Below are 27,651 nucleotides of genomic sequence, written 5' to 3' on the forward strand. Positions count from 1 at the left end.
AGTCCTGAATTCCCGCTTGCTCCCATCTGTACACACTAATATCAAGCAGGAACAAAGTGTCTGGGCTGGTTTCAGATGTGGTTTAGATTATCAGATCTTTTCTTGATTAGCGCTTACATGTCAAGTGACAAACGTGATGTATTTGGAGCTGGTAAGGCTATTTATCTGGTGAGTGCAAAATGTCACACACACGACACTCCTTTCATGAATTATGGGTTTGAAGTCGGGTTAGTGGCGGGACAACAGATACCGTGGTGGAAGTGTTAGATATTATATCCTAAAATGAAGAGACAGAGTTATATAGACGCCAACAAGGTACGGAGTCAAATAAAACAGAGGCATTGTGATCACTATGTACAGGATGGACTCTTACTGAAACATAAAATACTGTGTTCTTGGCTCAATAGACTGACATTTATGGACCCCTGGTGCTTCTTATGGAGCATTTTGTGGCGTGAAGTGCCTGTGCTGAAATGTGGGTGGCTAATAAATGGCGGCTAATGGAGAGAAGACGGTGCTGGCTTCTCATTCTATAATCTCTGCATGCTTCATTAAGCGGCACCTTTTATTTGCACAGGGATGCTAACCTGGTGCTGTCGCTCCCCGGCTTGGTGTAGCTTTCCAAGGCGCCCTCCCAAACGCTGTTGGCCATGGCGTTTCCGATGGCTGTCATCACCATGCTGAGCTCCACGGGCCAGTCGTCCAGGTCCAGGGAGCGGACGCGGGACAGGTGGGTGCCCAGGTTCCGGTGGATGCCAGAGCACTCGATGCACATCAGCGCACCAAGGTTCAAACTGGCCCAGTCTGGGTCTGCGGAGGAGAGAGGACAGGAAACGATCATGACTAGGAAATAGGAGGTGACAAGAGGATCTTTGCTTATTAGCCTAAACTGGAGATTTATGATGATCTCATGATGATCGGAGAAATGGTTTTATCAGGATAACACTGGATTTATATGTTCCAAAAACCATCTTCTGATTATGATAAGAAAAGCAGGAATTGTAAACTTTTTACGTCTTTTACTTTAAGGATTTAAAAACTTGGATCTATGTAGATTCTTCATCTGCGCTGATCACACGAGTTGTAAACGTCTTAGACTACTCAAGGACATAACAAGCAATATTCATCATCGCTGAGTCTCAAAGCCAACAAGGAAATGCAGTTTCTGTAAAGCTCACTAGTTACTGTCTCTGACATGTCTAGTTTGAGGTAAATTTGTGCTGTTTTCATGAAGACAGTTAAGAAATATCCCATCAGCGAAGAGACTGTAAACGATAAAAGCAGGTTTTCTACTGTCACTATGGGTGCGGTGTCGCTGATGTTCAACTGTTAATGTGCAACTTTGATTAATGTGTTACTACTGGTGACAGCAAAATCTAGTCTGAGCCGGCAAACAAATATTTAATTTCTTTCAGTGGGCGGGATGCGCAGACCAAGCTGGCAAAATAAAATACAATCTTAACCAGAACGATGGAATACAAATCATCAAAAAGTCGTCACTGAGATAGCTTTATGCTTTGCCAGGAAGTGTAAAGCAGTGACTTAGAAGTCTAATTCTCATATCTCCTTGAAGCTAGATGGATTTTTAGAAATGAATAGGTGCAATTTACTCAAAAGCATCACATATTCTCTCAGATATTAACACAACACCTTTCTAAAGATTTGGCAACCCTATGTGACCGATATGAACACCTGCCCATATCAGATTTAATAAAAAAAATGTTTCAGAATTGATACAGTATTAGTCGCTTGAATAAACCAAGACTGTTTACATTGTGTCTTCATATTTTTATGATATAATCTCTGTGACCACTACTTACTCATTTTGAGTAAGCGCTTCCTTTATAGTTTGTATGTGGGTGGGACAGGGAGGGGATTTCGGGCCATGTTTTGTGTATGTTCTGCATGTTTTGTAAAATTTGAAAATTACAAAAAAAAGCATCGTATAAGACAAAAAACACCAGAAACAGGATCAAGCACTGTCAATACTATAAGCTACAGTAGGCCGTATTAAAACATGATAACAAAAATATAAACATATATGCTATCAGGTTGAGTACAGTCCTGAAAACTAGCCTGACCGGAAGGTTTTCAGTAATCCCTTAGTGAAAACAGCGATCAGTACCTGTAATATTAATGCAAGAACTATCTTTAACCACTGAAATCAAATGTTATTTTTAACTGAACATATATAGATCTATAGAAAATTTGGTTTCTTACTATAACATAACCTCTATTCATAAGCTATCAGCTTTAGAGGTGAAGATTCATACTCACTGGGTGCATCACAATCCACACAGAAGCTGTTCCCCCTCACATTTCGTATGGACTGAATGGCCATCGCATCACTTTGGCTACCTAACCGAGACTGTGAGGAACGAGGGAAAGAATAAGTCAGCAGGAACTAATCACTGCAAGAGTAACAGAAGGCAAAAAATTATAGCTGGACTCAAATCATAGACAACCGGTGATGGGGAGGGAAGGAGGAAGGGAGGGAGGAGGTGTTTCAAAGTCTTAGGAAAAAGACTGAGGCAGAGAAAATATGAATATGAAAATGAGGCTGTGTCTCCCCAGTATGCTGACACAAGCCGTGTTCTATCTCTGATGTCTGTCAGTTCTAATAAGAGATCCCCCACACTGCAGTGCACCTGTCTGACAACCTCCCACATGTGACAGCTTGAAGTGGGTGAGGAGAGGAGGGGAGGGTAAGGGCACAATAAAGGTTGGGGGGGGGGGCGATGCAAATGAAGCAGCAGAATTGTAGGATGATGACGATGATGCTGTGATCAGATGATAAATCGCCAGCCTTGTCCAGCTCTTCTTGTATTGCTGATCTCCTGTGACCCGCTGTACCTTATTCTTTATGCTCTCGCAGGACTGCAGGCTTGCGAAGATCTGGCTCTCGATTGCTTGGACCCACAGCTCCCTCTCTTCATATGTGGACGCTTCAAAGTTCCAAGTCTGGCCCGTCAACGACACGATGATGAACTCGAAGGAATCCTCTTGCTCTGAAAAACACAAATGAACAATAAGTTAGCACTTAATCAGAAAACAAAGTGGCATGCATGCACCAAATACATGTTGGTACTGTTCCTATTCTCTTGGACAAAGCAGCTTCTTTCTTGCTTCATATCTGTATGCTAGCAAATCACCTGTCACCACAGTGGAAGCGGGCAAACGTTAGCTAGTGCAACACGCATGTCGGTTGTGCGATCTGACTCTGCAAATCAGAGGTACAGCTCAGTGATTGAGGCCCATCTATGCACGAATGCACGACGGAATGGGCTTCTGTTAAACTCTGCAACATTTAAGTGATTTTTTGGCACCTCCTGTGCTCCCTGGCACTGTTGTTTTGTTTGACGATGCCTCAAAACCAAAACCAACTCATTTGAATCCTTCCTGCTGCAGTCGAACAACTTTAAAGACCACTGCAATTACCAATCATCAGCAACACATAATAACAGCACACTATTTCAAATCAGGTTTTTGATGTCTTTAGCATTTAAAATCAGACTTACCCTAAAGTTGCGTGACTCCTCATAAATATACAGACTCAACAGTGTGATATAGTGAACATACTGGGGCTCCTGGTAAATGTTAAAACCAGTTAATGTCTTAGCTAACAAGTACGTGCTCAGAAAAACTCTGCAAACACAGTTACTGCGTTTCTTGGCAGCTACTGACTACAGCCAACACCTGCACTGTTGATAAGTGGGCCTTCAGTGGTCATATCTGTGCTGATAAATCAAGGCTAATTCTTGTTTTATAACTCAGTTTATAAATCAGTTTTATCTCATTCATCCATTACTTCTGTCCTCTTTGTATGGAGAGACTCCTTGGCGCTGATACAAACACTGTAAGTGTTACAGCAACTTTTTCTGCCTCATAATTATATTTCTAGCATGTTTAGTACATCCTCAGTAAATCCTTTTTTCAAGTCACAAGATCTGTGTTTTATCTTTCTCTGTCGAATACAGAATCCTTGCTGTTATTCTCACCACCTGTTACATGATGTGCGTTTACTTTCTTTACATGTCAACTCCTCCTCAGCCTGTCTCGGTTAGACCAGAGCCACACACACAGAAGTCGCCACCCACGCCACGACGTGATGTGTCCACATCAGCCAGAGTGATCGCTGGCAAAAACACATTCAGAACGTTCAATTTTGGATCCTGGAATAACTCCCCACATTTCTAGGAAGGACTTCTGATGACTCCCCGGGGATAATAAGCGTTGCTTTTCAAAACTGTATTTCAGGATTTCATGGACGTTTTGAGGAAATTAGAGCATAAACTTCTGCTAACTCCTTAGCAGAACGCTTTGTCAATGTAAACTGCCACACTGGTCTTTTGATATTTCGTCTTTCGTCGGTGATTGGGCATGTGTTTGAAGATCTTTGCTTTGAATGAAATCCTCTTTGTCAAAACAATTTTATTAAGACAAGAAAGTGCCATGACAACTATTTTTTCCAGAGCACAGTATGACGAGTAAGGATAGCTCTGGTTTACATTGCAGTATATTAGTGTCTGAAAAAGATAACAATAATGAGTCTAATAATGTTTTGTAATAATGTTGGTATACAAAGCTAGTATGTCCAAACTCAACTAGTTTGTACTTGAAACAGAAACCAGCCAGAAACAAGAACAACCACAGTCTTTTTTTTCTTCTCTTAAATACATTTGTCATTTTTTAAATACATAAAATGCAAACTCATTTCACTTCAAACCTTTGAAGACACTGAATTGGCCGCAGCTCTTTACATCCATTCCTCGTGTTTAACTAAGATTTATGAAAATGTCACCTGTCGTTTTCAAACAAGAGGTCTGACAGAACATATGTTCCAACACATGCTGCAATGCCTCTGCTGTTCAGAAGCAATTCATTAACGCCCGTACTGTAAAACGTGACTCGTGTAACATCTCTGGTCTCTGAACATGCTTGAGCTCGTAGCCAAATGATTTGTAATTACCTAATTATGTCTATGCAAATAGTCATCTCATTTGCATAAACCATGTTTGGAGGACTGGAGGCAAGTAGACACAAGGGGAATGTTTTTTCCTTTGTATCTTTGATCCACTATGTCCTGGAAATAGTTCTGCTGATATGCTATTAGTGTGCTGTATTAATTAGCGTTGATCTCATTTATCATGAGCAGAAGTTACACTACAAAGCAGAGTTGTTGTTTTTTTTCACCGCACAAATATATTTAGACTTCTACTGTAATTCATTTTGACATTTGATGAGTGCGGAAATGTTCAATATTAAATTAACTCTGTGTGCGTTGTAAAATGATGGCAATCTCATGATAATAAGATCGTCAAGACAAATCATCTAATTAAAGAAATAACTACATTTTTACATTTATAATCAATTCACCCTCCTTGGTGCGAGACGCAGCCCCATGCGGTTAAATGACAGATGTCTGACGGACGCCACTAATGTAGCAATCCCTGTGCTGTGGTGGAGAGGCGATCTCTTCAGGGGGAAAGCAATAATCCAATTAGCTCGACACCGACTTCAATTATCTGATTTAGTTTGTGGAATTGACTACAGGTCACAGAGAATCAATACAGACTTGGGAGCCTCTTTATTTAGACTTGCAGTGAAAAAGTCTTTTTGTGGGTGTGACATTTTAAAGCAATAGCAGGGATTATATAAATATAAATATAAAACAGTTCATTTGATGGACTGCAAATGGTCAATGTAAAATGTGAGAGAGAATAAAAGCAAAAAAACATAGAAAGAAAATTAGATTTAAGAAGAAAAAACTGCTTGATTAATTGGAATACACAGAAAATAAATCAATTTTTTTCTCTTCCAATATACCTTCAGGTACAATAACTAATGCATTTGATTAGAATTTGTGGTTCCCAGCCTCAAATGTTGTTATACTTTGTGTTTTCATCTTTTTAAAAACCTGAACAAAGCTAATTATTCTGTTGGCTGCCCAGGCAATAAATTGGAGGCATTAAAACACTTTCATTATGGAGATTAAAAAAGCGACGGATGGCTGATTTCTTAAACTGATGAGTATACAAGGGAAAACAAATCTAATTCTCCATGCATAGTAATGCACATGCAGTACAAGACATACAGTGTTGGCCACTAAAGAGACAGAGGACCATGTGCAGCAGGAATCTTTATGTGTGTGTGACGCAGGTATTGTCATTACATGCAGCGACTGGCGCGCTGATATTACTTTTTAATGCCGTCCACAGTGTGGCAATTCAGCTCCATGAGCCAAAGTAATTCTGCTCTGTGTAAGCATGATGCTGAGGTCAGAGTGTTGATCTCACAGACAGTAAATCTGAGCATGAACAATGAGTCAAAGGTATCACTGCTCTCTTACATGCACCTGCCATGATGAGCTTGTAAAAGGGCCATTAGTGCTCCTGTTATTGTGGCTGGAACATGGCCAGCAGAGGAACGATCACCTTGTCACATTAACATGAGCATTAACCTCCTGACCATATCTATCTGCGAGCCTACAATCAACAAGTTCTTTCCAATTAGAAATAAATTAACGCAGCTCTGCCAGTGGGCGGACAAGGAAGAACACAATTTAAAGGCAACGGAGGAGCCAACTGTGAAGAATGAGCGAAATATGATTTTCCTTAATTAACGTGGTATAATAAAAAGGAAATTAGACTGTAATGGCCATGGAGCTACAAAGAGGAAGGAACAGATAAAGATACTCATCGTCCACCATTTACATGGATCATAAAACCGTTCGGGAACTCTCTCAGTTACACATGTTGTTCATCAGATACTTGATGGCTTCTAGCAGCAACACAACAGCAGTTTAATAAGCTGAGCCAATAATAAATGACTGCTTCAAGATACAAAAATAGATGGTTACTGGCTGCAGTGGTACTTAAGTACAGTTTTATGATACTTGTACTTTACTTGACTATTTCTATTTCATGCTTCTTTATACTTATGGTCCATTACATTTCAAAGAGAACTGCTGGAATTACAACACTAACACTAACTACAACACTGTAGTTACTGGTTACTTTTCAGTATTTTACTAAAAAACATAATGAGCTTATTCAAATACAGCTCACGGTTAGGCATTGATTCCAACCTTTTTGGACTTTTGGACAAATTCTGTGTCTGGTTGGGATTATTTTTAACATTTCAGATGTCTATGAGTGGTTAGTTCAGTGATTTTAACTGTTATATAAAATAAATAAATAAAATATAGCTAAAAGCAAAGAATATAGAAAAAGAAACTTTTGTGCAGCAATACTTTTACTTTTTATTCTCATCTCATGACCCCTCATATTTATCTTGTGACCCTTTGTGACACCCAGGCTGGGAACCACTGAAACTACACGACCTAACTGTATTTAAAGTAGTTAAATCTAGCTCCAATTCAAGCAGCTACAACTGTAAAATTCTGCTTGATGAATCAATACTAAGAACTGAATAATGTCACATATAATCACTTTAATACTAGATACTTCTGAGTACTTCTTCCACCACTGACTGGCCGTCATTAAAGGAAAGCCTTCTCTTTTTGATGTTCGGTGGCTGTATATATAAAGGTATATGTTTGACCTGAAAATCAAACTGGAACCTAAAAGACAAGAGGGTGATCTGAGGACGTTGATCCCTCTGTCGCTGTGTATGTGCAGCAGATGTACCGCCGAGGACCTGTGGACCAGATTACCACCTCAGGGGTTTGATGCTGAGCCCAGCTGTGCTGTCTATACACCAGGCAGCAACATGGCACCTATTCTGTCTAAGCCTCTCAAAGACCTCTGGAGACCAGTGTGACGAACCCTCAGAAAGGACTTAGTAAAACAGCTCTCAGCCTTGAGGACTCCCTGTTTTTGTTTTTTAAAAAAAATCCATTTGTGTGAACACTTGGCCGAAATGATGACAAGGTGCAGAGGTACACAAGGTGAGCCATTGTTGTGGCGTGTAGGATGTGTTTTGTTGTGTCGTATGCATGCATCAGGCAGTCACTTAAAGAAGTGCTTGCCGTTCCCGTGAATTAACGAGCAGTTGGGAAGAACAGGCCAAGGCGGTGCCATCTGTAAATGTCACAGGCACTGCTTGCTCATTTTACACATCATTAAAGCCAATATTCCTAACCTGTATCAGAGCAATCAGGAGCAGGCCATTACTGCGACAGGGGCCCCAGGGGAACCACGACCAAACTCAGAAAGAAGAGAGCAGGGAGGGAGAGAGAGAGATAGAGCGCACTCTTTATCTATCTGACACACACACGTGCACACACTCCTGCACACTTTTCCATGCACACGCACGTGCTCAAACAAACAAGGAGCACACCTTCCAACAATAAACAAACACATGAAATCAGCACCAATACCACTACCCTAATAGCTAGTGCATTTAACAACAGAGCAGAATGAAAACAGGGCCAATTATACATGTATCTGTGGGCAGTGTGTATAGAGCCCAAATGAGAATCTTGTTATTCCTTTCCCTCCATACTGTGGCGCTCAGAAAGCTAAGCCATTACAAGAGTGGAGGCTCCAGGGACAGCTTTCGGAAATGAGAGCGAGTCGGGGAGTGACAAAACAAAGTATTGAGATAAACACCCACCATTAGCACAGGCAGTTAAACCTCCATTTCCTAATCCTCAGCTGGACTCCAGAGGATATTAACCCTTAGTTTACTAAGGTACAGGACAATAGGATACTGGATTGAGCTGGCCTCTATGCGCAAACTTCACATTATTGGTGATCGACATTCGGCGTAGGTTACTTTGTGGCGTAGAGCAAAGAGGGAACATGATCTCTTGTTCCAGTAAGTGTAGATGAGCTGACAATGTTTTCCTCTGATCTAAACCTGGAAAACTTATGTAGAGTAAGACAGTCGAACACCATGAAAGAAATCTGAGGGCAGACGACAAACGACTAATAAAAGCTAAAAAAAAGGAACAGTGCTATAAGGACAGTCTATTAAGTATATATCAAGCTCATTTTATTGCAGCCAATTCATCGAAATTCCCCACTGCCCAGTTACTATGAACTTTGCCACTGATTGAATTGGATCCACATTACTTAATATATGATGCCCCTCATCCTCATCCAAAAGTAAATAATATTGTTCTGTAACCCTGATGAGCTGAAACACTCTGGTTTACTATTAAAGCCTCACTGCTCTTTAGCTTTTGCTTATCACAGTTTTGCTCCTTTATATTGTTCATATACCTGTGGGAGAGCAGTAATGCTGCAGCAGTTGATTCTACTATGTTTGTATGTATGGTTTAAATGGTACATGCATGTGAGAAAACATGTAAATATACAGTATATGCATCTTTTTTTTTGTTAAGTGTGTTGAATACATTGCACCAGTGATCCTTATCGTTTAAGATGATTTCATAAGAGCAGATCACATATTCCTCAGCTAATATGTGACAGAAAGCTAATGTTCGCCATCATTAAAAGACTGTTTGAAGTTTCCTGATCCACTTTCTTTAAACATAAAAACTGTTTTCCTTTCCTCCTCTAATTTTGGTGGAGGAGTACTTTCAATCACTTTAAATCATCAGTTCAAATTGTAAAATAAACCTAATTGTTAATTAAAATCTATTATTGAATGCTTGATTAAATAAGAGGTTTATTAACCAGCTTAAGATGGATTAAAAAATTGAGTTTGTTAAAATGAAGTTAACTGACCTCAGTCCTGCACTTGAGTTCATTATAGCTTGTAGAGTGCATGTCTTGTAGTATGAGTAAAGGTTCCTTTAGTCTGTTATCTTCTGTGAGAACTATGGCCTTTTTGCTTAAAATGTGCAAAAACGCACCTCAAGTTTGATGAGATTCTGTTTAATTTAATGTCTTTCTCTGAAATTGCATCAAATCAAATCTTGTGATGGAGATGTAAATGAAGACCTTAACACCTGCTTTGCATTAAAAGCATCCAGTCAAACACTTAGCTCTTGTTTTCTCCCTGATTTCTGTGACCTTCGCGCCAGTAAATATCTTCATCCATAAAAACTCTGAGGAATTGGGAAGGAGCCTCTCGTCACAAATTCCCTCCGTTCCTGCACCTCCCCTCTCTCCCTAACAGTGGACAAGCTAAAACCCCCTCCAAAACAATGAGCATTTGATACACTTTCTTTAAAAGAGAAATACATTAATGATGCTCCCTGACAGTCTGTATTAATCAGAGGGGGCTCCCCCTGAACACAACTCTTTATCGGCCATCGATTTTCCAGTGGGTTTATGGCGAGCGACACACCGAGAGAGCTCGTCGCCGGGTGGCTGCTGGGAAACACATTACGGGGCTGTCAGTTGTCTCGCCATGCATCCTGCATCATTCTTTAAGCACATGAGAAGTTCATTACACCACACAGCTCTGACAGTGCATAGGATATTAGGGACTGTGTCCATTGTGCATATCCTTGGCAGAAGTAGCACTGTAGACATAACAGAGAATTCATAGATGATCCAAATACGGCTTTAAATTGATTTAAAATAAATATGGCTTTAAATCGATGTGAAATAATTACTTTTTAAAGTGAATGCAAGAGATTAACTTTAAGACCATTAACTGAGCTTTACAAGGGGTGGACTAAACCTGTTTGAAAGTTCGTGTGCAATTACAGTCATTTAGGCTTTCATAATCATATTAATGAACTTTTGATTTTCTGCCAATTCAGCAGCCATGTAGAAGAGTCTGAGTACTGTAGTGGCATGTTTGGAAATGATGGTGCAGCAACAGTTTCTCCAGGCTCCCTTCTACATCCTACACGTTCCATGTTGACCAAAATGATTTCTCACCTTAAGACGCTCATGCTGTTTTGATTTATGATGCTTCACAACTACTAAAATTCAATTTCAGCCTGCATCACACGCTTCTGATTGCCCCGTAAATGAGACAAACTGATAGCAATTTATTCAAGGATCCCACCTCTCCTCTCCTTTCCTTTCCTTTCCTCTCTCTCTCTCTCTCTCTCTCTCTCTCTCTCTCTCTCCTGCTTTTTCAGCGGGAGACACAACTCACATCCCAGACCTGGGTGAATCCAATATTTAAGTGATACGTCTGTATTCCAGAGCGTTCAGCAGAACAGACAAGTTGATGCTAATAGAAAACCCTCGCCGAGAACAATGAGAAAGATAGAAAACAATGTGCGTGTTTGATGACGTGAGAAACATTCAGAATCTGCCTCCTCCAGTCTGATTACTCTTAGACTCCCTCCTCAGAAAGTCCAATCCAGATTCAATTATGCCAACCTATGTAGGACATCGTCAATGATGACTTGATGATGTTTGATAATGCCAGCCATCATTCATTCAAGGCTTTAATGCGACTGTATAATTCTGCCAGGAGACACCCATTAAGAGCTAAGTAATGTCAAATAAAACTGAAGTAATGGACATCAAGAAGGACCAGGCCTGAAGAGATTCTGCCTCTGTATATACACTGCAACTCATTATATATTTTCAAAATATAAATGCCATTGCTCAGTATGACTACAACTACTGATGCTGACGTGACCACATACTACTCTAACAACAAAAACAGCACCACTTATCTCTGAGATGCTGATGATGTTCACTCTAAACAACAATGTGGTCAACAGACCCATTCAGACTTTAAAGAGGAGCTGTCAGAGACCATGATAAAAAAGTATAATGATTATAAATGCTAAGCCCCATTTAGGAGGCGTCAATGCCATTGTTGTTGTTATCCAGTGTATCAATCTTGTTGATTGATCATCGCGCTCCGGTGACATCAGTTTTATGGCCTCTGAAATGCGTCTCAGTGTTTTCACAATGCCATCCAATTAGGGCACTCCATTCATCATTGGGCTGGAGAATCATTATTAATTGGGTGGAGAGCTGACTGCCACTCCCCTGCTGAGGAGGGCCACGGCTTCTGAAGATCAGGCCATTCATACGGCCGTAAAAGAAATGGGGGGCTGCGAGGGTGCGCTGTGCAGGGGGCCACATAGACACACAAAACTACATACTTTTATTTACTTCATACACATCAGAATATAGAGGAGTACAAGCTCTTTTTCATAATGAGTGGAGAAATCTGACCAGTATGTAGAATCAGTAATCAGTGTGTAGCTGGCATATCTTTAATTCAATAAAAATAAATAGTGAATGCACAGAAATAAGCATGCCAAATTTTTGTGACAGTCAGTGTAAATATTTTTCCCACTTTCCCCCCGATTTCATGTGGGAAATTCCCTTGACTCCTAAAATATATACAGATTCATGTCCCATTACCTTTCACCTGCTAGTTAGGAGCTTCACTGGAAGGGTATAATGCTCCCAGATCTGTTCCACCTCTGTACAGGTGCACACACCAACCAATATGTCAGTTGTAAGGACACGATCCCTCACCGGCTTCCCAACGGGAAAAAAACACTAAATTTGTTGGTTGGTAAGCACAGTCAATTTTACAACACTGGAGAAATAGCTGAAATATCTTTGGGTTTTACTGCCTTGTTCTGAATATAAAAACTTATAAATAAATTAATCTGGACAGATTTGGATGTGTGACATTTCTTTTTCTACTTGCACTACCAGGAAATGAGCCTAGGTCTCTACATCGATATATATGAATGTTTGGCCAGTTAGGCACCTGTGCAACCCAAGGACAATTTCTTTTTTGTCTCAGAAGTTCTGGTCATTTCAAAACTAATGCAGCAATAAAAAATTTGTTTGTACCTTCATTGCCTGCAGATAAGCCGTCTGGCTTTGTGATGCCCGTGCTTTTTTTCCGTCTGTGTTTCTTGCGGTTGGCGTGAGGCGAGGGAGGTGGCTCAAGTTTAGGACTCGTCGCGCTGCCCACAGTGGAATTTGCTGGATCGCTCATTCCATTAGCTGAAAAGAAAAAACATTATTTTTTTTATGTTAAATAAATGGCTTGCATTTTTCTAAGGTTAACATTGTTTTTATATCCAGCGCACATGTAGGTTTAGTTTTCACTGACGCAGTTCCAGGTACAACTCCACGTGAAATCAAGTGTTTTTTTTAAGCCTCTTTGAATTCACTTGCCATATTGATGGGTCATTATCAAGAGGGTAATAAGCTTTGTTTGGACCCACTTAAGTCTTGTTCAGATCATTTTAAGGTCCAAACACTGACAATTTAACTTGAAGAAGCTGTAAAACAAATAAGTAAAGAATATCTGGTTGTGATAAACAGAGTGGACTAAATGTTTTGTCTAACTATAAAACTATCAGGGGTAGAAATGAAGGGAAACACTGAAATTAAGGAATTTACAGTTATTCAGGTCATATTTGTTGATATAATAATATATAATATATAGAGAAAGAACTGCAGAAGCGCAAGTGTCAAATTTAAAAATAAAAATTACTTGATGAAATAGCCATTACAATTTGCAGATTTTTCGAATGCTCAACGGCTGTAAACTTTTCTCTCGGTTAATGCATCAACTAATCAGGAGTTGAAGCAGAGACTAAAATGGAACAAATTAGAAAAAAGTGAAACTATTCCTTTAAATATACACTAAGCTGGCAGTTTCAGTTTAACTTAATTCAGAAAATGAAGAAAGGTGTGCACTGTTATGTATCATTGTGAAGTGACAGTGAGCATGAATAATGAATGACATTATTGAAAGCTTCATGCAAAGCAGGGGCAGACTTGTCACATCCCCAAAATGTGTCCACCATAGTAAGAGTTGGAAAATGGCTTTGAGTGCTCCAAAAGTAACTGTGTGACTCTGGCTTAGATAGAGTGAAGGACAGGTATGGGGCTATCAGTGAACAAATGGTTACCTTAGTTAGCCCGCAGCAAAGCTCTCTATATGACTGTCTGAGAGTGACAGGGGGCTAAGAGCCGGCTTTGTTTCTTGTAAGTGATTTTATAAATGTGATATTAACCTGTGCTACCGTTGGGCAAAGGGATAGGACGGATGGGACGATAGGAGGGGGTTGTCAGCTTGCCATCCTTCTGATTTCCTGACATTTGACATCACTTTCCCTTCTTTCCCCCTCCGGATGCCATTATGAATCTGGGAGCGGGGGCCAGGGGCCTGGGGGAAGGAGGGAGGGAGGGCCAGTAGATGGGCCCCATATTGCTCTCCTCTTACCACCCTGTGTGGTGCTGGCAACCTCCTCCATTGTCTCCCATCAAAAGCTCATTGTAGTGTGGCAAACTCCATTCATTTCCCTGTGCACCGTCCCAGCCCCAGGGGTGGAGTGCAGGAGGACAAGGGGGCTCAGGGATTATTGCTGTTGTCGTTGCCAGTTGCACATGCTATAATGTGCGGCACTGTGCCATTAGCCAGTGTACAACATTAGGCCTAATTCGGTCATTACCTTTAGGGAGATGGGGCTGTCTTGGAGGAGTACGATGGGCTCAGCAGGGGACTGAAGATGGTAACATGGGGGAAGAGTGTGGCTCAGAGGGCCTGGGGATGCATTGTTTGAGCGTGGGCAAAATATAGGAGACAACACCTGAGACACGCATTGCTATGGCCGTACTCAACTTTAGGGATTCCTCATGATGAGAGCTGATGTATATGAGAATGTCATTACTGGGAAAAATTACCCAATTCATTAAAACTATTTCTTATTTGTTACATGTTAAGAGACCAATCACTATTTCATTATAAATAGTAATGGGTTACTTGGAAAAAAAAAACATTGATTATATGCCATCACATTAATAAACATAACACTGGTGCTTGTGCTGCACCACATACATTAAGCTCTCTGGTGCTTTGAATGGCAGCACACAGCCACACATGTAGCAGCTCCTAGTCGAGGCGTCTGTTTCAATTTCCCTGCTCTCTTACAACAGCCCCCCTGAGACGAGTCATTAGCTGGCTCAGACAGCTGGGGGCACAGGGGTCCTCAATGTGATCCACACACAGCCCTCCACACACACACACACACACACCCCTCCTCCCACCCTCTGCTTCCTCCTCCCTCTCCATCCCAGCGTCTGTCCCGCCAGCACAGCTCCGTATGGCGGGTGGAAGACTTGAGCTCCAACCTGCCTCCGACGTGACAGCCAGCATTTGTTTAATGTCGCTTGAGGTTAAAGGGGAGGGCTGCCCCTCGGGGAGGCCCAACCGTGTCATAAACACCTCTAATTATCAATTTCTGCCCCTAATGTTGTGGAAAATGACCCTGGCCCTGCTCGTCCTGCACCTGAAACATACACCGGGTGATGTTTTGCACTAATCAGCCTTTAAGAAGTCCATAACATGAAGGTATAGGAGCAGGAAATGGATAAAACTACATTATACACCGGTGAGCAACAATATCAAAGCACCTGAGACCTAATGGTTTTATATAATGTAAAGTCTCCAGCCTTTAAGTGGTTCTTAGCTCTAAGCTATGTATGACTGCTAGATTATATTTCTTAAGTTGAGAATTATGAAGTTGGGACTAGACTGATTCTGCAAGTAGAGAACTCCCTGTGGCATTATTAGCTAGCTGTTAGTGTGTATGAGGGCAATCAGGACCAGGCTGGGTAATGAAGCACACTGGGGATCAGGAGTCTCTCTCCTACTCAACCACGATCACCTGGGCAGCAGAATAGGTATCGGCCTAACCTGTGATTACAGTGTATTACACTCCCACCACAGAGATGACAGTTAAAACATGCTTCAGGATGAAGGCTGTGGGTGTGACAAAGAGGGGGCTGCTAACAGCCTCCTGCCTTTACCAATGCCACACTGAGAATGAATGAGAATGAAAAAAGGTTGCGAGAGAGTTAGAGAGGCAGAGGGGGGTGAAGAGGAGGGGGGGGGAGTCATTTCATTGTTATTCAAGAGGCTTCGGGTGAGGAGCACTATGATTCCGCCAGGCCCCTTGACATGGCAGCCCTGCCTGTCCTCAATCAAAACCAACGGCTGCAATTAATGGCAAAAATTAGAAACAATCACCGCCTCCCCCTTATTATCCTCAATTAGAGCGTACTAATCAAGGCCTGATCGCGCTCTGCTGCTCTCTCCAAACTAAATGTCAAACTTCATTACGGCCTCTCGTAGAAATCAAACACCCCACATGCTATCACCCTCGCATCGGGAGGCCAAGGTATAAAACACAGTGCCACAGGAAAAGGCTATCTGTGCATTAACTACCTGTGTCCTGAAATGCAAACTTACAGGAGAAAAAGCACTTATATATAAATTACCACACTGCAGAGCAGAGTGGCAGGACAAACTGAAATAAAGAAAATGATGTAGATTTTTCATGGAGAACTTTGGCCATACAAAACTGTGATAATTAGCACACATTTATCAATATGTACTGATATCTGTAGCCACATATTAAATAAGGCTATTCTCACAAGTATTTTCACTGCGGATTCATCTCCTGATTGATTTCTAAAACGTAGGAAAATTACCAAGGTGATGTATTCTAAAACCCACAATACCTTCAATTTGCTATCATAAATAACACAAAAAGCAACAAATCACCGCATTTGAGAAGCGAATGCTAGCGAGTGTTTGCTCAAAAACAGCCGATTGATTGCTGAGTCTCTGTTGATCAACTAATCATTTTGGCTCTAGTTCCCACTGAGTCATTTTTTGTGTTTTACAGAAACAAATATATGTGATTTTTCAAAAAATATATACACTCCATTCAGGCATTTTTAGCTTAATTTCACTTATTTTAATTTCTTGGGCATGAACTAAGATATCTCAATCATCTAACAATAGAATAATATTGAATTAATTATTGATGATTACCTATGGAGGGCACCGATCTGCAGTAATCCTTTGACTTTGGAAATGTGACATTACTCACACTTTGACCATGACTTAAGTTACTGTCATCAGCCTTCTGCTAAGACGACCGTTTGTGCCTCTTGCTTTTAATTCAGGTTCAAAGATTGAGGTGTACTGATGAGAGCGGGATCTAAACAAGCATCCGGTGCATTAAGAATGGGTGTCTTTATGAATGCAAGCAATAGAAAAATTGGGCCGGGATTTAATCAAAAATCTGCGCTCAATATTCAAGAGACGTTACTACCTCTGCTTCTGCCTTTGCTCAATAGGTTTACAAATGAGGACATTCTTTAAATAATATGGAAATGGTTACCTGGCTAAGATGCATTCATTCTCCTGTGAATCATCAATCTGCTGTTTTTGCATCTCAGAATCACATTTTATGTTAACCTGCAACCTTCACCAAGGATAATGGAGTGATTGGGCTCAGTTCAAGTCAATTCAAATGGCAAAACATGAGCACCCTTCACTGTGGAACACCCTCTATTGATTATTGAAGGCACATTAGGATGAGAGATAAGAGGGTCGCATTTCAATCAAGTTTATGTTTTCTGATAGTCTGGTCACACTTTACACTGTGGACGAATTCGCATGTTTTAATTCAGATTCTCACAGTTGTGAGGAGACATAAAAACAAGACCTTCTGAGGAAGTTTTTGAGCTGCAGAGATGTTGCTTCCAGTGCACATTACGAGCCTTTAACTGTCGGCACTGACTATGCACTGATTACAGAGGTGCTGCTTCCCAAGGACGAACAACATATCTATCATTCGACACAGTGTTTCTACTATTATTTTCAGCTCATTTGCCTCATTCGAGCTCATTTGTGGTTACCTTAAGAGTAGCATGAAAATAATTGAAGAAAACAGAATAATGGAGCAAATTGTGGATTTGATTTAGCTGAAGACTGGATGTTGGTTAATGAGCTATGTTAATATTGAAGGCTTTTCAGTTTACCAAACATGAAAATGGGAAATTCTATCCACCTTATTTTCCACAGTTTAGGGAAATTCCTGTTTGCCTGCCGCGGACTGGCCGTGAAACACACACATTCACAAACATCCAGTATGAAACCTGCTTTTTTTTCTCCCACACACACATTAAAATACAGATGCAAACACGCTCCGTGGAAACAACTCACATACAAACAGCTACACTCACTCACACACACACACACACAAAAATAAAAAAAAATCAGGGAGAACACACACACACACACACATATACACAACACACACTCACACTCATTTATTTGAGGACCCCACGAATCTAAGTAATTCTGCTTTGGGCATGCTGCTGATGGGAGACAGGGGTAGGGGGTGATGGAAGTGCCTGCGTCCAGGCAGAATTGATCGTTTGGCAGCTCCAAATGAGAGACAGGCTTGTCTGCGGAACCACGAGGGCCATGCAGTTGGACTCCAGCAGCGCTCATAAAGTGCGCTCTTTAAACTGCCGGGGCCCCTGGGAGCCCATGGGGAGGGGGGGAGCCGCCGCCGTGCTAATGAGAACTACCAGAGTGCAAACATGCATGGAAATGACTGTTATTCTGTTGATGTGCATTTAAGTGCTTTTTTACTGCCAACCACAAAGAGAGGGAAATAACTGGTGATGAATGGTACCCCCGAAAAGCATTCATTTTCCTCTTCGGAAGAAAAGAGAGGAAAACAGAGGAAGGAGGGGAGGAGGTGTTGGGGGAGGGGGGTACAGAGAGTAAGATGGAAGGTAAAGACAGGATGGGTGGGGTGGGGGGCAGACATGCATAGTGAATATATTATCTTACTTTAGTCAAGTACAGTGACAAGGTGCAATGTGACACAGAGGCAGTAAGTGGAGATGCATCGATGGCGGAAAGTTAACCTTCACCGTTCCTTTGCTCTGAACACGCTGCTTCTATCAAAGAGCAGCAGCCACAAAAGGTCACAGCGATCACAGCCCTGATCACCTAATTATGAAAATGAGGCCTGTTTCACCTGCTTAGGAAACTCAAAGGAAATGGCATCTACATCCAACCCCACGTCTGGATCAGACTCATTCAGTTTGTTTTAATTCACCTCATCTTTTGTGTACTGATGTACTAATGTGTGAATTGTAATTGCGCTGTGCATGATGAGGATTTTGAGTTTGAGCGTGTGGGAAGTCTTACGGGCTACACTGCTTGTACTGGTGTTGATGGCTTCATTCCACTGGTCGGCGCTGGACACGGAGAAGGAGCGTTGGTGCATGCCGTCTTTACTGCCGCCGAACGCTGACCCACCCGTCTGCAGGGATGTGCTGCTGTTGGAGTGAGGAGCACCTGGGAAAAAAAACAACAAAGAAAAAAAGTGACAGACACAAGAAAATGAATCCTGACTTCTTATGTTCCCTGCAGCCGTTTGAATTCTTAACTCAGCCTGGTTTGGATTGTTGTCTTTGAACGAAAAAAGTCTGCCAGGAAGTGATAATGATGTAATTGAGTTAACAGTTTTGCAGTAGTTTCTATAGCACTTCGATGCTGCTGCCACCTTATTTGTGCACATCTCTCCGTCAAACAACCCCCCTCCCCCCCTCCTCACACAGACACACACACACACAACCCCTCTCCCTCTGCCTCTGCCTCTAATTAGCCCTTAATTAACAAGATACACTCTGAACGCTAATTATCTCGCCTCATCCCTCTGACTGCCACATCGATCTCCACTGGCGTCAGCAGGCGTTCTCTCCCTAACTTCCAATCAGGCGTGCCACGGACGCCTGGCTCTCTTTACTAATTCATGGGCTAGGCTGCGCCACGTGAGGTCCTTCCCTCCTGTTCGCAAGCAGTCGCTACGACACATCCTAACTACTCTATAAAACTCATCGATACAATTCCAGTCACGTGAGGGGAATTGGATTTAAAGCTTTAAAATGCATCAAACTGAACAGCACTGTGTCATGAAATAAAATAATTTGTTCCAAACTTGTGTGATTTTGTTTCAAAGACATATATTAAACTGAATAAATATATATTTTGTATGACCTAAAAAAAACACCGGAAAAGTTAATTTTCAGAGTTTATTCCCTAAAAGTTGACACAATAACTCCATAAACAATCAAATTTAATGAGGTAAACAGATATTGCTCTGATGCTGAAAGGTTAAAATTTCAGCGGTTTTGTTTTAGGAAAAAAAAAAAGCCACATCTCTGATTTTCTCAACAATGCTTTTCTCATCTTACAGGTATCACACATCAAGTCCTTTTATTCAATAATTACAAGAGAATATCAGTTTCTGATTGAGGTGACAATAACAGAAAATATAGTGTGTGGGTCGTGTGTAAAGTAAACTAAGCGGCACGGGTGCTTGTTAGGATAATATGTCCTACTCATTATCTAGAGTAATAAGTGTATCAAATTCACATAATCATGTCTAATTAGTATCAGTAATTATCTTGTTGGGCCCAGGAATATTAATCTTCGGGTCCCAGAGGGGAGGGAGCAGAATCGCAGCGAGAATGGGCGAGAGAGCGAGGGAATCATGCTGAGGAGCACTGACTAAATTAGCATGCTGAAATCAGAGCGGAGGAGGAGGAGGAGGAGGGAGAGGAGGAGGGAGAGGGGGAAGAAAGGGGGAGACAGAGCCGAGGAGTAGGGGTACTGACAAGAAAATGTGAAACTTTGTATCTGAAAAAGTGATGTATGAATGACACATAAAATAAGCTCATGGCTTCTATAACAAGGCTTCTGATTGCTTGCATCATTACTGAATTAAGAGCATTTATAAATATGATTCATAAAACACTCGAGCACCGTGTCCCTTTGCTTCAAGTCAAGACCCAATATTACACAAATTAATGTTTAATAATTGCTTAAAAGATATATTAATTCCTTAAACAATACATGTTTTCTACTAGTAAGTAAGGATCTACATTCTTTATTCCCAAAGTTTGACTCTTTGATACCTTAAAAAAGAGAAAGGATTAAAAAAAAAAAACTCTTAGATAACTACAAGGCATGATATTTAAAATTCAACAATCATGTCTAATTGTCAAATTGGATGCTAATGATTAATGAATTATACATGGCTGTATCCATTAGTCCCCAGAGACCACTCCTGCATAAAGGGGAGGATAATGTAATTACAGTGGAGAAATAATCAGCTTGTGGCATTAAAAGAGCACTGTACTCGCAGCTCCAGCCAGGCCTGACTCCAGCACAGCTTCAGCAGTGACACTGTAGTGGACTGACAATGATGGACTGCAATTTAGGGGTCAAAGGATCAGACTTACTGTTAAATGTCACCAACTTCATTGACCATTAAGAGTGATGTGAGGGTCTAATACAAATATACTATGCATTGTTGAATTTTTAATAAAGTAAATGTTTAGAATAATAAATATAAAAAAAATAAAACAATGATATAGCAGAATAGTTCAGAAGTTAATAAGTAATACTGTGGGTGCAAAAAGATTGTGTGCAGTTTTATTATGGCCTTCTTGATAGAAGCTATGAATTTCCTGATATTTGCTGAATACACCAAACCTGAATCTCTGGCCTAACCTCATCCAGCTTCTGTACAGCAATACATCATCTGTATTTTTGCCATGAAAATTCAACAGTAATATCCATTCATTAGGAAATTGCATGACATCTAACCAGTGGTGTGAAGTAACTAAGTACTGTGCTAAAGAACAAGTTTATGGTTCTACTTTACTTTACCATTTTCTGCTACTTTATAATTCTACTCCACAATATTTCAAAAACTGATATTTCACTTCATTTATTCGGCAGCTATAGTTACAAGTTACTTAGAAAATTAAAAATTTTGAAAAACAAAACTTTTGATTTGTTAATAAATCATTTTATAAATGAAACTTCCCAAAGGCATAAAGTGGTACAAATTAGCTCCACTTCATACACATTGATGTGTAAAGTAATAATGTAGTGAAATAATATTTAAGAATAGGACACTGTTCCATAATGACTGGGGTTTTTTTTTTGTTTGTTTGTTTGTTTTTTTACATTTTACTGATTATACTTCTGTACTTCTACTTAATTAAATGTGTGTTTGACATGGCTGCTTCTTAAAAGAAAATATTTAATAATTAACTCCTGCAAATTTCTGCACAAAATTAATGAAACTTGCAAAGTACTAAGCAGCATAATGAGTATTACTTGCTGACTGTATCGTCATGTGTATAAAGAGATAACAAAAGCCATATAGTGTGTACTGCAGGCTATCCAGGGCTGGGGTGTTAAGTAGAGGCGATGGATTAGCGGGGAGCAGCGCTGCCTTGCTTCTCATTTCTCTTTAGGCCGGGCCGTCAGTGGGCTGATGAGCCGTGACGAGGCCTGACCCCTCCGTGGAGTTGTTGCCATTATGTACAAGTAGTGGGATAATGAAGCATTCATGCTAATGTGGGCCGGGCAGCACATCATCTGCGGCTGTGTATAATCCACCACCATCATCCCGACTGACGCTCAGAAGCCCCCCCACCCCTCCACCCCTGATACTGCTGCCGCTGCCAGTCCCCACACAAGTCACTCAGACGTTCATTGTCACATTTCCATTTTATACAGTATATTATATACTATAATTTCACACAATATTTGCATCATAATAACTTCTAAATATTTACTTTACACTTGTGTAGGTAACACCACCATGATTTCTATACTTATATAGGTATATAGTTATCTACCTTTTGGACCGACTTAGATTATTTTTTCCTTTCGTTTAGACTTGTAATTTAACGTTATAATGTGGTTTTGAGTTGTCAGACTATGATTTACAGCAACTGGAGAGTAAGGAGTATTTCTGCATTGGTAAAATCTACATATACTATATGTACCTCAATCACCCATGATTGACACCCATGAGCAAGTACAATAGTCTAAACTGACACCCAAAAGTGCTGGATTATGGCTGCAACATCCAGCTTCTGTCATTGTGGGTGATACAAATGTAAATTTATGTTTACATTACACTTATTCATTTGGCAGAGGCCTTTGTACCAAAGTTAAATGCAAATGAGGCAAAATCCAAACCACAATAAATCAAAGCGAAGCCTCGATTAAATATACTGTAAAAAGGAGACCAGGATTTAACACTGGCTGTTCTAATATCATATATCTTGTATGAAAGAATATACACTATTATATAGGTAAGCTTTAAAAAAAAAACAGTTTCAGTACAAACAGGTTTGGAACATGATGCAAAGTGTTGATGAAGGATTGAGTGTGTCCAACAAAAAAGGTTGGGAACCTTTCATATGTAGCACACACAGTCTCATGTTGGCACTGGCAGGGCCTGCTGGTCAATATGTATGTGACTACTGGTTACACAGCGCTGAAGATTACAGCTGGAGAGAAACTATGGTACAAAGCGAGGAGGAACTGAGCTAAACACTTTCCTGAAATCTCCACCTTTTCCACATGCATCTCTCTCTCTCTGTCTCTCTCCCCCTCACGGGATTGATTAAAAGTGACTGGGCCCATTAATACTTTGATACAATGTATCTGTCGCCAGTGACACGGCAGGATGCGTGTTAACAGGGAGGATCATATTTAAAATGGTTCCGCTCAGCACCCAGCAAAGGAATTAAACGTGGCCGCTTGGCAAACTCCTGGGCGCATGCGTTCTCTCATTTACTCTCTGTCTTCTCAACCTCTTCTCTTCATCTTCCCATCTCCCCCATCCACCCCGCCCCTCCTTCTCTCTCTGTCGCTATCCCTCTTCTCCCAGTGATTATAAAGGTCTTTAGATCTAAGGAATGAATGAATTACCAAAGGCAAAGACAAGGCTTGTGATTTGGACGGCGTGAATGAAAAATTACCCCTTTGTTCCCTTCATCAATTGCATGTCTAATGAAATCAAAATCCCGATCGCATAATCAGAAGAGGGTCCTCCACCCGGAGAGAGACCTGATGTGATTTGTAACCTTTCTTTTCCTAAGTGGAGATTAAGGCGAATCTCCCTCACATTGTTCCCTGATGCACAAATGGATGGCAACTGAAAATCTTGGGAATTTATCATTGAGGAGTCTTTTCCAGGAAAGGAACATGAGGAGAAAATAACATTGTTGGGTTAGAAGAAAAAAAAATAACTGAAGGAGAAAACAAACCAGTTGGTGCCGTTTTCCCAAAACCTTATCTGGCCTGTTTTTCATGGCCCTTTGTCTGCCCTCATGACTCCCCTCAACCCAACACTCAAGGTTAACAGTCTGTGGGATGAAACAACCTCGATCCAATGTCCTCTGCTGTGTAAACTCCTACATCTTTCTGCTTTTGACTGATTAACCCGTTCAGCAGTGGCAGCACTTTGGCCAGCTTTAACAGTAACCGGCCTGGACAGTGCTAATGGTCCCTGCTGACCCGTCTTTGGCACTGCACCCGCCCGTCAGCCAGTTAAGCTTTAGTCTGAGCGATGGAAAACGCTGTGCCCATTTCACAGCTGATGAAGGACCCCCGCCTCCCTCCGGGGATCACTTTGCTAATTAGTATTAATTACTCTTAATCCTAACCCCTAAATCCAATCACTGACTTCCACTCTTTACGCCTGCCAGACTCTCTGCAGCCTCCGGTGGCACGGCGTGCAGGGAGAAGAGCACTATTTTTAGACTTGTAAGGTAGAGAAACCCTGGCACAGCGCTCAGGACCAAACTGTTTTTTGTTGCTGTGACCCCTCTACCATAGAGGATGAAAAATAACTAGGTCAGTGTTGTAATGGCTTAACAATCCAGATAACTAATTTTTCGTGATATTTCCTTCAACATGGGCATGTTGTTTAAACACAATTTTTAATTGCCTGTTTGGTAATTTAGGGAGTTAATAGATTTCTCATAGATGCTCATTAAGTCATCATTGTGTATATTGTGAGGCAGCTAATTTGCATGAATGAAACATACAGAAAGTAGATAATTAACCTGTTGGGACCCATTTTTATGATTAATTACTAACTGAGAACATAGAAAATTAGTACAGTAATAAAAGATTCATTGAGTAATCGTTACATATTGTACCTTTAAAACTTACTAGTGTAAGTGAATATCATAATTATGTGTTTCTAACTTCAGCACCAGAACCACAAGTCTTGGCTAAAAGCTAAAACATTATACAAGCGTACTAACTGTTTTCCAAAAGAATTAACTTTGGACACACAAACTCCATTTACATCCTCAGAACTATGGCCACAACTATGAATTATTATCACAAATGTTTAATCTGTTGACTTTTCTCGATTGATCAATTGATTGTTTTGTTAGGGAAAATATGGAAAAATGATTTCCTAAAGCTAAAGGTGACGCTTTCAGCTTTTTTGTTTTGGCGATCAACGGTTTAAAACCCAAAAATTCACAATGACATAAAACATAGAAAAATCCTCACACAGCAAACACTGGAATCATTATATATTTGTCTAATATGATTAATTGATTATAGTAGATTTTCTTTTGACTGACTAGTCTACTAATCAATTAAATGTTACAGCTCTAGTAAAAACATGAAATAATGTATCTTAAATATTAAAATTGCAAAAGAACCACAGTTACATCCATAAATCTGGCCTTTAGCTTTGTAAAGAGGTAGGGTTTTGTACCTGTGTTTCCTATGCCCAGCTGCAAGGCGCTGCGGTCCTTGGTCAGCCCGTTGGTTTTTGGACTGGCAGTGGGGGCGACAGTGGCCACCGCTCTGGGTGGTCGCTTCCCAGGAACCTTGACTGTGGTCCTCAGCAAGTCAATCTCTTTCCCATGCACATTCTGCATGTAGTCCTGAATAAAGCACAGAAATAAGAAGAAGATGACAACAGTAAGTAAGTGGTCTGCACTCTACACAAGTAAGAGTCCAAATATTTGCAAATATTTTCCTCAATTCTAGAAACTGATTATACACAGCAGACCAACAAGAATCCAGGAATTATGGATGAAAAACAAATTAAAAGACTATTCAATTTCCATCCCCATTAGTCACAACCCATCTTAGACCTTCCACTAAGGGTGTGTGATAGTGGAAAAATGATTGTAAAGCCATTATACATCACCTGTGCCTACGCCGTCTCTCCAAATAGCTTAGATGTTAGGCTTAATGAATGCAAACAGTCTCATTCTCTTTCAATTTGGCCATTTTATTTGGTTTAAAGCGACTACCGCCCAAATGTGGGAAGCCAAGGTGAAAATCATTGGGCTCAGCAGAAAAAGACCCAGATAGAGGCGAGCTCGGCCTTTGCCGTCCCCCCACCGGCTCCTCTGCTTTATTACCGTGTCATAAAGCACTCAATTCTTTCCCAAGCCTCCTCGCTAATTACCCAGTGAGCGCTCTCATTTCATTTTATTGCTGGAATTAACAGCCAGATCGAAGCGTGCAAAGCTATTAAGATGTGTGATTAAGCCACATTCAATTAGTTTCTACAAACAATTTAATTGATGTAGCAGATAGAATTAACAGAAGGTGATTGTGTGGATGGCTTGGCTGACTGCGAAATTAAAGGTTCCCCTCTTCCACTCTCAGTCTGCCTCCCTCCCTTTTTCCTTCTTCCCTCAATCTCTCTCTTTCCCTATTTCTCCTTCTTACTCCTTCTCTGCTCCACTGCTCAAAATGAGCTCGAGCTGTTACCGTGCTAATGTAACTGTCTCCCTTATTTCACCTCCCTCCGTAAGTCAACAGATTCATAGATTCATAGATTGCCCCGATGACCTGTAATAGCTGTAATGATCAAGAGATAGCCTGTTCAGTCAATTACATACATCACTGTAGCACGGCACCGCTCTACTAATAACTGCTTGTAAATTAAACCACTAACACACTGTCAGTGCAACAAGGCCACACGCAAGGTTCACGTCTAACTGTTGGGCTTGTGTTCAAAGTTTGAGCTGTCTCATTAGCCTGCAAGATGCTGCTAATATCTTGCATCCTACCTGGTCAAATGATCTGAACATACCAAACACTGGAGAGTGATGGGAGGGTTCAAAGGGATTTTTGAGAAAAGACGGGCATTTCTGAGTGTGGCATGGGGCTCCTGAGCTGTCTGCTGCCAGCCAGCCGAGTGTTTAAGAGGTATTAGCGGCCCAGCAGGATTCTGACAAAGATGGATGTGGGAGGCTGGTCAGGCTCTGCTGCCATGCAGTGAGAGCCATTATAAATACAAGCCAGCGTGGAGTCTGGGCACAGCGGGCACGCAGCAGCACAGCCATGTCTCCATTAGCCAGCACTAGGGAGGGGCACCACAGGAGTTCAGAGATGACCACTAGGATGCCCTGTTTCTTAATACTAAGCTTAAAGTCACAGGGTTGGCTAATATGGCTGTCATATACGGCAATGAGTCTGTGTAGAAACCATGAGGCTATATGGTTGAAATCCAGTTCACCACAACAGCAATGGTAAATGTAATCGCATCAAGAGAATCGTGTTCACTGGTTGAGAAAAAGCCCCACATTAAAAACCTCCAGCAGCACCCTTGAGTACAAACAGTAGTGTAACAAACACATAAAGCCAATTGGAAAAGAAATGGGAAGGGATGAGGGGGTGGGTGGGATGGAGAGGTGGGGGTATGATACTCACGTGTAAACTGGGGTGGTAAGTGAGGACGCCATTATCACACAGTGTGACATATTTCTTTTTCCACTCCTTGTTGAGGGATTTGCCACTTCGCTTCAGAAGGATTCCCTGTAAGAGACAAGGCATCACGGTGAGCATATGCTCCTCTCGAAGCAGCGTGGCAGATGATGTGAGCCATTATGGATGTTAAATACCATAAAACAACATCATTATTATTATTATTGTTATTACAGATTCATTATGGTGGTTACATTGAGCATTTTCTTTGTGGTAAGTCGTAAAGCAAACAAGCATTATACTTAAGTGACAATTATGAAACAGTGTGGAAGTGAAAATGTGCAGAAAATATGTAAACAAAACAGTAATTTGTGATTAAATCCTCTTCAATTTTCCTTCTTTATTATGACTTGTTTGGGTGACAAGTTTAATGATGCGTTAGTT

General features: G+C 41.0%; 1 protein-coding gene across 4 annotated transcripts in view; it reads right to left on the reverse strand.

The window, feature by feature from the left end:
• agap3 (ArfGAP with GTPase domain, ankyrin repeat and PH domain 3) overlaps positions 1-27,651 on the reverse strand; it is a 115,837-nt gene that overhangs the window by 14,039 nt on the left and 74,147 nt on the right. For all 4 annotated transcript variants that reach the window (XM_018676395.2, XM_018676397.2, XM_018676396.2 and 1 more), the window contains 7 exons: positions 27,214-27,318; positions 25,256-25,427; positions 18,850-18,999; positions 12,666-12,821; positions 2,854-3,008; positions 2,278-2,368; positions 588-810 (listed from right to left, as the gene is read on the reverse strand). In XM_018676395.2, coding sequence (XP_018531911.1) covers positions 588-810; positions 2,278-2,368; positions 2,854-3,008; positions 12,666-12,821; positions 18,850-18,999; positions 25,256-25,427; positions 27,214-27,318 — 1,052 coding nt within the window. The remainder of the gene's footprint in view (positions 1-587; positions 811-2,277; positions 2,369-2,853; positions 3,009-12,665; positions 12,822-18,849; positions 19,000-25,255; positions 25,428-27,213; positions 27,319-27,651) is intronic.

The sequence above is a fragment of the Lates calcarifer genome, linkage group LG4 (assembly GCF_001640805.2).
Source record: "Lates calcarifer isolate ASB-BC8 linkage group LG4, TLL_Latcal_v3, whole genome shotgun sequence".
NCBI lineage: Eukaryota > Metazoa > Chordata > Actinopteri > Centropomidae > Lates > Lates calcarifer.